The 17063-nt window shown below is 34.6% G+C and overlaps 1 protein-coding gene and 1 long non-coding RNA gene across 3 annotated transcripts; both read left to right on the forward strand.

Annotated features, from left to right (window-relative positions):
• Window positions 1–4857: 4857 nt before the first annotated feature.
• On the forward strand, window positions 4858–7651 carry LOC113320691. 2 transcript variants are annotated; one of them, XR_003346243.1, is made up of 3 exons: window positions 4858–6260; window positions 6884–6937; window positions 7463–7651. It is a non-coding gene; the product is annotated as an uncharacterized LOC113320691 (long non-coding RNA). The 2 variants fall into 2 exon arrangements; XR_003346242.1 differs by lacking the exon at window positions 7463–7651 and having other exon boundaries at window positions 4859–6260; window positions 6884–7270.
• Window positions 7652–7727: 76 nt separating this feature from the next.
• Window positions 7728–9022, forward strand: LOC113320690. The gene is made up of 2 exons (XM_026568578.1): window positions 7728–7881; window positions 7990–9022. The coding sequence occupies exon 2, from the start codon at window positions 8058–8060 to the stop codon at window positions 8544–8546; it is 489 nt and encodes a 162-aa protein (XP_026424363.1). The 5' UTR covers window positions 7728–7881; window positions 7990–8057; the 3' UTR covers window positions 8547–9022.
• The last annotated feature ends 8041 nt before the right edge of the window (window positions 9023–17063 follow it).

Consider the following 17063-nt stretch of genomic DNA (forward strand, 5'->3'; position numbering starts at 1 on the left):
TTTTGAAATTGTGTTGAATATTGTTGTTGTACCATTATGGTGCATTAGTGATAGGCGCATTTATGTGTCTATTTTGTGCTCAATGTTTCGTATTGTTAGTACTCGTTTTCGTCCTTATTATGGTGTTTTGTGTGTTTGTAGGTATTTTTGGAAATAAATATTGTTGGAAAATGCGGCTCGAAAAGTTGGTCGAGGCACCCCAAGGGGACATTTACTATGCGGACCCCAAGATTGGATAAGGGGCACCTCAGTTGGGCACCTACTATTTGCACCCTCGGTTTGGTTAGGGGGACACCCTTCTTCCACTTGGTTTTGGCGGGAAAGTGCAGGTTTGAATTTTGTTCGCCTGGGGAATTTGTTGTTTCGAAATTTGAGGAGCTGTGGCGAGATTCAATCACTCCAATCGACTCATTCCAGCCTGTTACACTCACACAGGACTGGTAAGTCCTTCAGATTCGAAAAACGTGGGTTGAATACGTGGATTTTTTTACACAACAGGGAGTACGTGTGCAGATGAGATAATCACGGGATTACAGCGTGATTTTACGTGTGCTGCTCGTGTTTGGATCGAGCTTGGCCGCTGCAGAAGCGTGTAGGAGTTAAATAAGGAATATTCAGCACTCACCGACAGCGTGAGAAGAGAAGAAAAGGAAGAAAATATTCCCGAGAAGAAAATATTACGGTCGATTGATGGGAGAATTTTCTGCAGTTATTATGTGATATTTCAATGTTGTTGGGTTATAAATAGAGGATGGGATAGCAGTGAGACGATACGGAGAGTTTGGGAGATTACAGAGCATCACAGAGTCGAAAAATCAAGTTGCAGGAAAATTCTTTTCTGCTGCTGCATATCTGAAGAACACGAAGAACAGACCATCCAAGACAATCGTTTTCCAGCAGTGAGAACGACACAGAGGCGGGGGTCGTAGAGCTACAGTGTCTGTGACAGTTATCATTTATCGTTCTCTGTAACAGTTCGGTTTGTAACAAATATAAGTGTGACAAACCCGGTTTTTAATAGTTTTTCTTCATTTCATCATTTGTACACCTCCTTTGAGCAATAAAGATGAATTTTGAGCGTGTTTCCAACATGATGATGAGCTAATTCTCACGTGATCAAGGCAATGAGGAAGCTATTTACGCATGAATAATTGGTAATTATTTATTTTCTCTAATTTATAATTTATAATTCACTCAATCACTGCCTTTGCAGAGTTTTTAATTGTTTACATAATTTTCTCCATTAGTTGTGATTCAATTAGATAGGTTATACTTTTTTTAGATAATCTATGCTTAGGGGATACATTTAATATTTGAGAATTTGCCTGATTATATGTGAATTAAGAAATAAGGGACTTAAAAGATAATTAGAGTTTTGCAATATTTATCATAATTTATTCATGTGTAATAGTGGAATCAGTGTCTTGGTTATTCCTAATATCTTGAAATCAAATTTTGATCTAAGTTTTCTTTACTTTTAAGTTTTATTAAGTCTAGAATCTTTTGCTTTCACAAGCCTCAACTATTACTACAACTACTTTGAGATAACATCAATTAGAAGTTTTTCATGTGCAAAGGCATTGACCTTGAGCCTTTCTGTCAGTCAAATGTCTGACTGATTCACCCTTCTTGACTCACTTAATCTAATTGAGTTGGTTATGTGACCAGGTGTTGACCCGATTTAACTCAGTAGACCTCGTTTGACCAGAATAGTTGGACCCGGACTCTATTGACCGTTGATTTGACTAGACCTTGACTCTGTTGACCTGACCTTAGATGTTGATTGTTAGTTGACCTGTGACCGTCAGTTTGACCGTTGGTTGACTCAGATGGACCGGACTTTAGTTAATGGGATTGCTTAGTGAACTTGGACTTATAACCAATTTTCTTAATGAACATAAATTGGACCCTTATGGTCCGAATTAGCCTTTGATCCCTTATACAAAGTTGTAGACATTCATAAGACTTAGCTATGGACTAAGGGATCAACCTAATTGAATTAGTAAACCTTAGATATGCTAAAGATAGAGAATGAAAATGTATAACCATAAATGGGCTTAGAACCATTAGATAGGCTTGTTTGATTGTTGTGTGAGCCTTTTGGCTAGTTTCTTAGAGTTCTTATGTGATTAACAGTTATTCCTTGTTAACAATGATCGATTCAAAGGATGAACCAGCGGATCATGGATCTCGAGGTAGGCGTGGCTTGTCATCAAAAGAGGTGGGAATATATTTTACTCTTTTGAAACCGTTGTTGTTCCTTTTTATAAAAGTTTATGTTTAACAAACTCATGCATTTTCCGTTTGTGCATTCCATGCATTGTCAGTTTGCATTATGATTGTTCTGTTGATTCTTTGAATCTTTCCACGATTTGGAAAGGACTTGTATGTTTGTTGTCATCAAGAACTGTTATGGGAAATGAGAATTTCCACATGTGGTATATAAGATGCGCTCCTTCACATTTATACCTATTATAAGTTTATTCGGTGTGGAATTGGCATCAATATTACTATTCGGTGTGGAAGTGGAAGTGGCATCAATATTATACATTGTTTGAAGAAGGATTTTGTCCATATACATATTTGTGCGTTCCAGTGACTTAGTCACTTTGATGTTTGCGAAAACATGTATTGTTTTCCGAATTTTTCTCATGATTTCTTTAAAGGTAAATGTTATTCCTGCTGGGAACCCCTTTTAGGGATGATGTGCTCACCCATTCCCACTTTCAGTTTCAGAGACAGATCAGAGTTGCAAAGCGGAAGCTTTGTGGCGTTGAGTTTTCTGCTATGTTTATTATGCTATATATTCTAGTTGTAAACCAAATGACTATTGTATATGTATCATTTGAGATGAATTCTTGTTTATATATTTCTGAGCGGGGCTAGTTTTTGGGTTAAGTTTTGTAGCAGATTTATTAATTGAATGTTTAAGTAAATAATTAGATTCTTAGTGCCTCTTTATCTCTTTGATTAGACAGCTGCTAGCTTAGGGGCGCTACAGTGTTGGTATCAGAGCTCACTATTAAATATTACATGGGAAACAATAAGAATAGCCAGTGCCAGTTAGTGAATTAGATTAATTTAGAACTGGGTTGGGTTTGTGAGATAAATCTTAATCACTAAAAGATATCAATAATTAAAAGAATTATTTGATTGATTGATTTGGTTGTTTGGTTGTTTGTATTTGTATTGAAGTAAAAATTGTACGGTACACCAATAACTTTAGCTAATAAGGATTTGAAAATAATTAATCTAAAAAGGTATGAACACGTAGACAATCTAATACTATAAAAATATCGAGATTAGTAATATTGATAAATCTTGAAGGTCACATAAGGACTTATATAGTACCTTAACTTAGAAGATTCAACAATTTGTAGTCACATAAATGTTAATAATATATTTTGGGACTTAGTAATATTTGTAAGAGTAGTTAGAAATCATCAACGTTAGTAATAAAAATATTATGATAGTAATAATAGTATCTGAATGCTTAGTGTAATATTAGAATTAAAAGAAAATAAATTTATATATATTAATATGATACTTTACATTAATAGCAAAACTTAAAGACTATTAAGATATACTATAATTTATGTAGACTCGATTTTAAATCATATTAAATTACCAACGTCAATCTTTAACAAGACATAGTATTTGGATTCGAAGTGAATAAATAAAAATTTGTTATATCAATCCTTCTGTAAATGTAAAATTATATTTAGAAGATTAAGGCTTAGTGTACCAACCGGGATACCAACTTAAGAATAACGAGAATAATAACACAATTGATAAAAATATTCGAGTAATTAAATTAGTAGGAAATTTAACAGATAATATTTGGAAATTTTATATATGGTATTACAATAAGGTTAAATTTATCAAATATTATAAATTGGTGTAAAATCGAATTGGGATTATTATTATTGGTAAAAGAAATAAATAAATAGATTCAGAGGACTAAGTAAACTATTTATATATTTTACGAAGTAAACTTATCAGACTTACACCAATTACGATAAAAGTTTAGAGACTAATTAATCTTAATAAATTAATACTTAGTTAATCCAGCACTGAGGAATAGTGAAGGTTGTGTTTTCTCTGTTCGTAGGAAGGCATTGTTGGGACTGGCCAACCTTGACATGGCAACTGCATTCAGAGATGACCGATCATAGAAGTTTGGTATTATATTTTAGGAAACCGATAGATATAATTTCACTTAGAAAGATTTGTTGGATCCTTCCTTGAAGTTAGATATTTTATAAAATAGAAATTAGCGTAAGGAACTTAAAAACTAAAATTTATAGTTTTCCATTACAGAGATTAGTGTAAGAGACTTAGACTTCCTTATTTAAAAGAACTTAAATCGGCATATTTGAACCTAGAGCCACAAATTTTAGTTGTAGAAAGGCTTATAGGTTTGTGCTTTGTTTCTTGTTGTTTTGTGCTTAAACGAGAGATAGTATTATTCATATAAGGTGGGGAGTTTTTGAAGACCAGAAGGATGGTTTGATTTTCGAGGACGGAAATGAATAAGGTGGGGAGAATGTAAGGACCGTCAAGCTCGTCAACGTTGTTTGACTGGTCTAGCGATGATCATGAGACGTCTTAGTCGAGAATTACTCGATTAGTTTAACATGAGCATTAATTAATAAAATTTAATATAACAACAATCTAGATATGGAATCAGTACTGTTGAATATATCTAGAAAAATTACGCATAATGAACTAGTCGAACGTGTCAATCGAATACCAGACGAAGAAGATATCGTGAGATTAGTTTGAAGGGACAATTAGTCATTTTGTGGTTTACCTGGAAACCCTTATCCAGAACGTGGGTTCCTTTGTAAAATTTGTTCGGCCTTATCCTCATACCGTGAAGATAATTCTCATATTTTCTTCTCTTTCATTCTTATTCTTCTTTCTTATTCTCTCATCATCTTCTTCTTCTGTTCTTCGCCTCTAGCGATTCTATGAGATTTCTGAGGCTGTGAGGTCACGAGAATTAGACAAGTTATCAGAGACGGGTGCTGGAGGTGGTGATTGATGTTTACTGGTTTCGAGAAAAGAAGGTGTTGATGCTGTTATAATCAGAAATTAAGGTTTTTAGATTAAGACTCAATTTTATACGAAGTTGTTAAGTAATTGAGTTTTTATCGGTTAAATAAAGAGGGGGTTGTTGTTCGATTGAACTGGTGAGATTGTTTTGAAGTTGTATTGAGGAGTTAGGGTTTCCTAAGATGAACCAAAGAAGGATTGGAAGATGAAATTGAGGCTTTAGAAGATTAATTGGAGATGTGTCTTGTAAATTGAGAACAACGAGACCATTTAGTATTCAATTTCCGATTCACAGTGAAGAAAAGGTGAATTAAGGTTTCATGTTCTTCCCCAATTTAAGAACTAGAGTTTAGGGAATTGAACTGGCAGGGAGGTGATGGTGTTGAAGCAAGTGAATTGAGGTAATTGTTTCCTGTGTAAATTTGGTAAAAATATTTCTTGTTGTTGTGGTTTTGATTTTGATTATAACATTGATATGGTGATGAATGAGGATTATTGAGTTATGTTGATGTTGTTAGAGATTGAGCTCAGGTGGTATGGCTCAACAGATGTATAGTGACATGAGTCAGTGTTGTTGATCGATAGTAGTAGTGCTACGGGAGAAGTTTAGGATGTAGTGAGTGATATTATTGAAGCTTAGATTTATGGAGTATGAGATACAAGTAATTAGAATTGTAACTTGTGCTGATTTGATGTAAAGAACCTGGGTTTGCAGTTGGAGTTATTTTTGTTGTGTTCAAGTACAAGGGAATGGACATATGTTAGATGGTGTATGTAATCGGAACCGTAGGTGGTATTGTTTTGTTGTGCAGTATTTGAATTTATGGAATGCAGGTTGTGGTTGTAATGGAACTGAGTTTGAATGAGGTTGTGAGAGTTTGTAATTGAGTTGTCCAACTGCAGTTGCAGGTGATTGATCTGTTGGATGAATTGTGGTAGATATGGTGTTATGAGTTGTTGGTTCTGAAATGGAGGTACAAGTGATTGGTTTGTTCATGTTGAGCATGAAGTAAAAGAACTAATGCAGATGTAATGAAACTGGTGGAGAGGGTTGTAACTGTGTTGAACTGAATTGCAGATGTAGACTGAGTTTTGTGTGTTTGAGTTATAGATGAGGATGATATGCTGAGATGTAAAACTAGATGGCGATGGTGTTTAGTTGGATAGTGACTGTTGTGAATAGCTTGGAACTGCAATTGCAGGTAGGCTCATTTGTGAGTAGAAATAACCTTGTGAAGTTATTTGGTAGAATTGAACTTGTAATAGAATTTTTGAAATTGTGCTGAATGTTGTTGTTGTACCATTATGGTGCATTAGAAGTTTGGCCTGTGCAAAGGCATTGGCCTTGAGCCTTTCTGTCAGTCCAATGTCTGACTGATTCACCCTTCTTGACTCAGTTAATCTGACTGAGTTGGTTATGTGACCAGGTGTTGACCCGATTTAACTCAGTAGACCTTGTTTGACCAGAATAGTTGGACCTGGACTCATATGGACCGGACTTTAGTTATTGGGCTTGCTTAGTGAACTTTGACTTATAACCAATTTCTTAATGAACATGAATCGGACCCTTATGGTCCGAATTAGCCTTTGATCCCTAATACAAAGTTGTAGAGATTCTTAAGACTTAGCTATGGACTATAGTATCAACCTAATTGAATTAGTAAACCTTAGCTATGCTAAAGATAGAGAATGAAAATGTATAACCATAAATGGGCTTGGAACCATTAGATAGACTTGTTTGATTATTGTGTGAGCCTTTTGGCTAGTTTCTTAGAGTTCTTATGTGATTAACAGTTAGTCCTTATTAACAACGATTGATTCAAAGGATGAACCAGCGGGTCATGGATCTCGAGGTAGGCCTGGCTTGTCATCAAAAGAGGTGGGAATACATTTTACTCTTTTTAAACCATTGTTGTTCCTTTTATAAAATTTTATGTTTAACAAACTCATGCATTGTCCGTTTGTGCATTCCCTGCATTGTCAGTTTGCATTATGATTGTTCTGTTGATTCTTTCAATCTTTCCATGATTTGGAAAGGACTTGTATGTTTGTTGTCATCAAGAACTGTTATGGGAAATGAGAATTTCCACACGTGGTATATAGGATGCGTTCCTTCACATTTGTTCCTATTATAAGTTTATTCGGTGTGGAATTGGCATCAATATTACTATTCGGTGTGGAATGGCATCAATATTATACATTGTTTGACGAAGTAGTTTGTCCATATACATATTTGTGCATTCCAGTGACTACATATTTGTGCATTCCAGTCACTTAGTCACTTTGATGTTTGGGAAAACATGTATTGTTTTCCGAATTTTGCTCATGATTTCTTTAAAGTTAAATGTTATTCCTTCTGGGCACCCCTTTTTGGGATGATGTGCTCACCCGTTCCCACATTCAGTTTCAGAGATAGATCAGAGTTGCGTAGCGGAAGCTCTGTGGCGTTGAGTCTTCTGCGATGTTTATTATACTGTATATTCTATTTGCTAACCAAATGACTATTGTATATGTATCATTTGCGAGAAATTCTTGTTTATATATTTATGAGCGGGGCTAGTTTTTGGGTTAAGTTTTGTAGCAGATTTTATTAATTGAATGTTTAAGTAAATGATTAGATTCTTAGTGCCTCTTTATCTCTTTGATTGGACAGCTGCTAGCTTAAGGGGCGCTACACTGCCCCTCAGTCTTGGTGGTTTAGGTGTTTATTCGATGCAAGATACAATATACTACTGTTATTTATCGTCGTGCTTGCAAACACTAGAATTGCGGTATGTTATTTAGAGACACACGGCGTCAGTGGTTTTAGCTCCCATATTGAGGGTATTACAGCTTCTTTCAACTCTATGTGTAGTCATGTTTCTCCTATATGCATTGATAGCACTGCCACCCATTCTATGTCAACTCTGGAAACTGTTTATTTTGATGCAGTAAAGAAGAACTTGACTTCCAATTTTAAGTTGTGTGAACGTGATTCATTCCTATGGCAGAGTAACCAAATGAAGCATGCCCTGGATTTCTTACTGGTTATCCATGTCCCTGGTTTAAATAAGCAAATTGGTTCGAGGCAGTTTAGTGCTATACTATGTGATAGACTCGGTATCCCCTTGTTTGAACCAGATAGTTTGTGCCCCTTCTGCAAGAGGGAGATGGATGTTTTTGGCGACCATGCAGTGCACTGTACGAATGAAATTGGTTTAAAATTTCTACATGATTTAGTACGTGACACGATTGCAGACATGTGTTATCGGGCTGGGGTTCCTGCACGAAAAAAGGTGGATTTGGGTTTTCTTACGAAAAACGGTACTTCCCTGAGACCGGCTGATGTTCTTGTGCTCAATTGGGATAATGGTCGGGACGTTTGCTTCGATGTGACGATCGTTTCACCCTTTGGTGGGAGTAATGGTCGTACTTTGGAGGGGGGACACGCTATCAGGGATGCTGTCAATCGCAAAAATACCAAGTATTTGGAAAAATGCACTGCGTAAGGATATGGGTTTGGTGCTTTGGCTTTCACTACTATGAGTGAGCTTGGTGACGGAACAACGGACTTCATTAAACGGCTTCGCAACTATATGGCTAGTCATGATGCTAATGTGCGTGTAGGTGATTTCCTCTTTCATAGGTTGAGTGTGGTATTTCAAAAAGGAGTTGGAGCCTACCTTGTTGCTCGACTTTCGACTAGTTTTTTGTCTGATGAGAATTCTTTTGATTTTCATTAGTAAGCAAAAGAGTTTAAAAAAACTAAATAAAAAAATAAAAAAATAAAATGTATATTATTATTAATAGGAGTAGTATTAAAATGGGAGTTAGTGTATGGTTTATAAAGGAAAGAGGGAGAAATGAAATATGAGTTACAAACATAAATCAAAGAGGAAGATGGAGTTAGAGATTTTTGGAGAAGAAGAATTAAGAAAATCAGTAGAGGATTAATGAAATTAAGGTTGAATGTGAAACCCTTTCTCTTTTGGTGTTTATCTTTGGTGTTTATTTTGTATGCCTTTGAATTGTTAGGTTTCTGACATTTAATTGAATAAATATATATCTCTTATGGATGATCGGACTTCTCCTATAGATAGGAAACATGATTAGGTATATCTTGTTAAACTTTGAGAATTTTCCTACACAAATTCACCGTTGAATGGTCCTTGTAATTTGGATTATGATTTCTGAAATTTTGGACAGTTTAGTTTTTCTATGATTTGGATGTTCTTAGGCAGCCTTAATCATGTTAAAATGATTTGAGGTCTTAACAAAAATTGTATATAAATGTATTTATCTTTCCTTGTGATTTGAGTTTGCTTAATTTGAGACTAATATGAATTTATGGTGAATATTTTAGTAAAATGATGTTATCTGCCTAGATTTTGTAATGCGTTTGTAAAATCAATATCTTTTGATTGAGGAATTAGTTTCATGTGAAATTTGGATATGTTATACATGATAGTGTCAGGAATGTTCACTAAACGTTTGAGGTAGATAGGACAAAGTTATCATTACGAAACCTATAAAGTAAAATTCTGCAGTTAGTGTGTTTGCTTAAATGGTTGAAAGAATTACATCGTTAGTTGGGTTGTGAAATTTTGACTTGTTGATGAAGTGGTTTGGAATATCAAAATGTATATTGTATGATATGCTTGTTTGGATGGCGGTGCCCGTACCGAGGATATACGGATAGGTGGGGCACGACTCAAGGATACTCGTGCAACGGTAGTGTGAATATATAAATGAATGAATATATTTGTTTGAATGGCCGTGCCCGTACCGAGGATACACGGATAGGTGGGTCATGATCCTAGGATACTCGTGCAAAGTGAGGTTGGCGTTCCCGTACCGAGGATACACGGATAGGCGGGGCAGGAACCGAGGATACTCATGCATTTAAGAGGATTTGATAGATTATGAGTTTAGTTGATGAATATATGCATAATTAAATCCTTAAAGCTGCACCATATACTCTTTTTGTGGACATTTTGTTTGATTGGTTGACATATTTTGAGAAAGGGAATGCATTCTATTGAGCTGTCATCTCACCCTAAATTGACATTCCTTGCAGATTTATGGAGGTTGGATGTGGAAGCTAGAAATAAGTAGCTTAATGATTGCATTGGTTTCTTGTATTGCTTGAAGCGTAAATTGAATAAAAGAAATTTTCAACGATGTTTAATGCATTTCATATGCTTCAATTTAATGTATAAAACTTTCAATTATGTTTGGTATAAAAGAAAATAGCAAGAATAAATATATGCATAAGTCTCGTTCTGACCCGTAACGCTTTGAATTCGGATCTCCATACGGGTTTGACCCTGATCCGGAATTCGGGGTGTTACACTAAAACCTTATTTTCAATTATTAACTCTTGTCTTCCAATCCCCTTCACCTGGAAACCCAAATTAAGTGTGGGTTCTGGTTTTCTCATTATTTTATCTCAAATGTGGGTTCTGGATTTTTCATTCTTATAACTCAAGAAAGTAGGTAAGTAGTCATTGTGAAAGGAAAGAAAAACTAGTTAGAAGGAGAAAATGTTAAGAAAAAGAGGAAAAAAGAAAAAGAAGAAAGACGTAGATGATCGTCTTTTTATTTTCAACATTATCGTAATTCCTTTTAATTTTAAAATAGATATTTTTTTGAGCGATTATAAATTCAATTTAAATCAAGATGTAGATGACATACATGCAACACTCTCTAATTCGCCGGGATAGACGAACAAGAAAATTTTGAGCACAGAGGATCTGGAGTCTTATTAATAGGACAAGCAAATTTTGAGCACAGAGGATCTAGGCACTCTCTAATTCGCCCTATCAATTCTATATAACTCCTTAAAAAAGGAAAAATAAATCGTGTTGACTATTAACAAAAAAACAAAGCGAACTTATTTATGATAAACAACAAAAAGAAAAAAATATCTATGCACTTAATTACGAAACCATACACTAAATATATAGGGCATTGGTTATGTCACATTTCTCTAAAATTGATTCGGTCATCGTCATCAATGACAAAAAAAAAAAAACATACCGAATACGTCATAAATTTGATAATAGCATAAATCGCAAAAGTTAAATATCCACACGAGTAAATCGATCGCACACACCATTAAAAATATTTTTCATAGAGTTTAATGGGTAAGTTACTAGTATTAACAATTTAGAAGCATAGCTACATCGCTAACTTGTTTAGGGATAAACTCAAAACCCTAAGTGAAATCTGTTTTTTTGTCTTATTCTCAATAAAACAATGGTAAATGAGAAAATAAAAACAGAAGATCATTATTAAAATATGAGATAAAACATTCTAAAAAGGAAAATATACTACCTTATATATTATAGTGAAGCTCTGTGTAGTTGATTTTGTCTTTCAGACAAGGCTCTGTGTGTTACTGATGTCCAGGATTTCTGAATTCGCTCTCTCATTTTACGTGTGATAATTTTGATAATGGTGAGAATCGCAAGAATAATGTTACAACTTACAAGCATTGAATAAAATTTACCATCGGTTAATTTAATGTTGAATAAACCTTATGTAACTCTCAGGAAAAATAAAAATAAAAAGACTCGCACCTTAGGATCTGTTTGGGAGCTTGGAAATTGAAAACCATATCCAAGAAAAGTTAATCTTAATTTAATTTATGATAACCTTGTTATTGGTTAATTTCAATTTTGTTTGTCTAAAATTTTATCCTATTTTGGTTTAGGTTAACTTGCGGTTGTTTGACACTAATCCAGATGTAGGGTTAACATGAATAATTATTTTTGTTAGAAAAAAATTAATTATAAAATATTAAATTTTGTAGAGAAATTAATTTGAGAAGTTAAGATAATTACCTATTATAAATCAAAATAATTGTGTAACCTAGCGAAGGATATGGGTATTTATGGAAGGTTTAGTAATCCTTATCTAAGACTTAAATTGTAATGAGATAAACACATTTTACGTTTTTTACTTGATAACCCAACCTAAGAGGGGATGTCTAGGATACCTAACAAGACCTAAGTACCTAATTGCGCAACCATAAGCTAAACTTACGTGGGATTGGTTGATTGATTAATTGATTCACATTTGTCTAAAACACATTCGATAGTCATCATCGAATGACGTAAAAAAACACATAACAATTACCCCATAATTTTTATATTGGCGAAAATCACGAGAACAATCAAATAGTTACTATTGCAAGTTACAAACATTGGATAAAATTCAATATTAGGTAAATATATTTTTTTTTGTTCCACCTATTTGTCACCCACACTTTTCCTATTGGCCACCCAGTTTATTCACGCTCAATAACAACCAAATCGAGTTTTTCTAAGCTAAAACTTATGATTTCCAGAACCCTGAAAATCCAAATGATAATAGGAATGATTGTTACGTGAGTTTAACTTTCATACGTGACCTTTAAACCAATAGAATGGCTATTACGCAAAGAAAAGCTATGAACAAAAGCCTTTACAATATGTCTATTATAAATCATCTCCATTACAAGTGGTCCATTAATGAATCAAATTGACCAAGGAAACTTTTTCTTTTGTTGTTTTTTTTTTAAAGGAAAAAAGAAGTTTCAGGGGAACAACGGTTGGAAACGATGGCACGAGTGGGAAAGATGGGGGAGAAGAAGAATACCAGAGTCGTTTTATTTTTGGGTTAGTTTTTTAGGATCAGTATCTAGGTGATTTGAAAGAAAATAGTTTTCCTCTTTTCTCTCTCTCTCCCCTTTTCTCTCCCCATCACAGAAAGGAAAAAAAAAAACTACTTCCAGATTTTAAATCCTTGATCTACCCGGTTTTGGTTTGATTTTTCAGATCTACAGGGAAAATCAAGTTTGTTTACTTGTATAGATTTAACTTCCAATAAAAGAAATTATTTCTAGACAATTTTTATGATTTCTTATCGGTGTGATGGTTTCACAATACTATCAGTAATTGTTTTCTTATTGTCTTATTAGGTTTTTATGGTGGATTTGCATTATCATCAAGCATGTTCTGGATGAAAACAATCTTCTTCGTCATATGTGGAGATTGTTGTGAAGAAATTAATTTGGGCGTATTACTTCCCTTTTATGAAAGCATCTAATATTCATGATGATCAGGAAACAAAATGGTTTCAAACCATTATAAGGATATCCAATCCTTCAACGGGCTGCAGAAGTTTAATTCGATTTTCATATCTTGTTTCTTTAAGTTTCAAATGTAAATCATGTACTATCTGTGTTGTCCTGTTTCTTGATGTAATTGATCATGATCAACCAGAAAGGTGTGTCTATCTACCACCTCTTCTTTGTAATCCTTCAAACCTCAAATTGAATGAGGTAGTCAATAAATAAAATTCAGGGGCTTTTCAAAGCCCCTTGTTCCTTCAAAAAAAAAAAAAAAAAAAAAAAAAAAAAAAAAAAAAAAAAAAAAAAAAAAAAAAAAAAAAAAAAAAAAAGGTGATTTTAGTGTTGGGTGTGAATTAAAAAGTCAAGAAGGATTTCAATAAAAACATTTACTCCGTATTTCATTTCGCTACTTTAAGATTTTGGAAATGTAAAATGAGTTCGGTAATAATCTTTTGAACTAATAACAGGCTTCCAGGTGGGGTACAAAGCCGAGCAACAAAATTGAAAGCCTGAATCCCTGATCCAGGCCAGGCTATTCTAACTCGATTAATCATGTGCTCGATGCTGCAATAGATAAGGTTTAGAAGGGAGAATTCGATAACCATGTTGGAATATGACGCAATGGCATTTGATTTGTTAGAGCTTCAGGTACTATACCAACAGCAATGGCGAGTATTGCAGCCTTGGCTTTACAGGTGAGAATCGAATTCAAGCTAGGATAGAATATGACGGTGTAGGCCTGAAACCAATTAAAGTACCTAAACCACTAAACCAGACATTCCTCATTTCCTCTTTTGTATTTGTCTTACAAGCATGACTTTTGGATAGTCTCTTATATTGGATGTACGCTGGATTTTCATCATCCTACGTACTAGTTCGGTTCCAGTATCATATTACATATCTGGATGGAGTTTTGAGATTGACCAAAGAGAGACTCATGAGAAGAGCTGCCAAATATTATCCCGGTTAACTAGCATTGGCATCTTATTCGTTGTGGTAAATCATGTCGCCATGTGTGAAGATCCTAAAGCACCAATATAAGAAAGCCGAGTACTAGGACAAACACAGGAGTCAATTTGCCAAGTTAGAGAGACCGAGATATCAACCCTTCGCTCCTGATAAAGACACGTGAAATACACCCACCAGATCGATGGTCAAGTTTGAAATGAATAATTGTGCATTTAATGCAAACTGAACTGTTAATTCGTCAGTGCTACAGCTTAACCGGAAAGGTGGCGAAAGAGTACTTGTGGTAGCACAGGAGGATAACGACGGCTCTCGCGAGGATCATCAGACAAGCTTCGTTATAAAAACTTTTCATAGCGGAGATAAGCTCATTGAAGATCAACGAGCAAGCGGAATGAACTCTTATCCACTAACAAAAGCGATCGAAGTGAACTAATACGCACTAACGAATTTCGTAAATATAATGTAAAGTGTATGGAGGGTTGAATGCTTTTAGGGTTCATAGCAGAGAGATATTGAGAGCTTTCATGTAATCTTCACTGTACTTGTCGTAAATCTGACAAATACATTCCACTATCACTCAATAAGAATTTAGGTAATCATCTTCTTATTGTAAAATGTAGATAGAATTACAAGGATCGATCTAGTTATTATAATGATCTATTTTCCCTAGATTACTTTCTCTCTCTTTATTTCTTGATCAAGACTCATCCTAGAACCCCCACAAGTAATGACCTCTTTCCTTTATATAGGATTTTACATAGTGGATGACAGCTAAGAAACCCATTATTTTCGGGATCACTATGCAACACATTCGCTCATATACAATCACTCATCTTCGCATAGCGTACCTCTTCGTCAGTTCTTCACATTTTACTCGTGACTTTGCTGACATCATCTGGTGCGTCATCTCAATTTTGCTGTGTGCGATGCTCTTCGCTTGGGTTGTATTCTTTACTTCGCTTGATTACTAACGTGTGCGATATTTTACTCCTACATTTTGCCTCTTCTCATTTCGCTTATTCTTCAGAGTGAGCGATATGAGAAATTCCCCTCTTGTAAATCCCACATGCTTGTTTTTTTATTATATTTTACTTTGCCGACAATTTTCCGGGTTTCAAGTTTCTCTCCACCCGTGTCAATTTTCTTCCTTTTTACCGGCTTGAACTGTTTTCAACTGGTTGCTTCTTTTCACTTATTTAAGGGTTTTCAACAGTAATCTTTTCCTTCTTCTACACTTATCTTCTCTCTCTTGTTGCTATTCATCTTCATTTGTTATTATCCATTTCTGATGCTGCTGTCACTGATTTCTTCTACGATTGTTATTCCACCATGAACTCTGAATCGAAGTTTGTTTCCTTTCCTCATGATGATTATAATATTGATTTTAACCATTCTCATCTAAGTTTTTTTATTAACCTAATTCCCATACTTTCGCAGGAAAAGTTCTTCTATTAGCGCTCTTCATATCATGCAAAAACCCAAATCTTCTTTGGATCAAAATAAAGAATCGCAGAAGGAGAAACCAAACATTTATAATAAAGAATCTCATAAGAGGAAGACTTCGCACAATAAAGAAGTAAGAAATATCCAATCTGTTTGAAACAATATTGTTGTCTCTATTTCTTATCTATTTTATTTTCGCAGGCTTCCGATTCTGAGATGGTTGATAATAGGAAGCAAAAAACTAAGTAGCCTCGCAAGCCCATACCAATCCCTTCAAATCTTTATATTCTAGATTTTAGTGCTACGGATATTGTCCCTATAACCACAGTTCAACCTTCGCATACTAACCCTCCTATCACTCCAATAATTCAAACTCCTGAAAAAGATGTTCTTGTTACTCTTGTACCACCTCAAGCTTCTGAGAAGAATGTTCCTGCTACCCCTTCACCAACAATCCCTCTTATAGATGAGAATACCTATATTACTTATGATGAACTTTTTAAGGAGTCTCCTATGAATAAGGAGTTTTCTCTTAATCGAGGAATAAAAAGTACTCCTCCTGTTTCCTCTGCGAATCCATCGCATGCAAATCAAGTTTTTCCTTCACCTATTGACTCTAGCTCTTAACCAAACATTCTTCAAAACAAATCCCTCATCCCAACATATTTTACTACTCATTCTCTTCCCTTATTAAATTTTTTTCCTTTGAACAAGAAAGCTTTGAATAGTGTAAAACTTGCTGCTCAAACTCTATCCGACGTCATCAACTCTTCCCAATCTTTAACTGATGATCCTTGCAAGCTTCGTTCCTGTTCTGCCTTAAGCAAGCTTCTATGTGAATTTTCCGTTGATAAAGCTTCAAGGGATGAGGTCCTTTCCCAAATTGACCCGAGCTTCCATGTTTCTCTATATGTTCTGGTATCTTTCGCACCTTAGCTTTATCTTCTTTTATGATACTTCCAAATTAAACTTTCATCTTTTTCCTTTTAAGACTCTCATCGTCGCGTGATGCTAGATGAAAAGCATTTTGAATCTAACTGTTATCAGTTGGAACTTTCGCAGAAAAATGTTTCTTTGGAGAAGGAAATACAAAAGCTGAGAGGAGAACTCCAAGATACAAGTTTTGATGCGAAACTCTTCGCAACGAAAATCAAAAACTTAGAGGTATTTATTATTATATTTGAGTCACTTATCGTATTCTATATTCCTTCGCATATGTTCATTTTTGTAAATTTCTTCGTGCATTTATTAAGATTTAAACCGGAAGCGAACGAATGAGAGGTATGACTTTCAATTCCTTGCTGAAGATACTCAAGCGAATAACAAGAAGTTGCAGTCTCAATTAAACCCATTAAATAATCAATATTCATATTCGCTTGATCACATTAACAATATTTCCCATGAAAATAACCATCTCACTCAAAAAATTGAGTTTTTTAGTGATCACATATCCAATTTTTCTAAATTGTCTCGCGATGCTGATTTATTACATAAAACT

The sequence above is a fragment of the Papaver somniferum genome, chromosome 11, assembly GCF_003573695.1.
Source record: "Papaver somniferum cultivar HN1 chromosome 11, ASM357369v1, whole genome shotgun sequence".
Classification (NCBI taxonomy): Eukaryota; Viridiplantae; Streptophyta; class Magnoliopsida; order Ranunculales; family Papaveraceae; genus Papaver; species Papaver somniferum.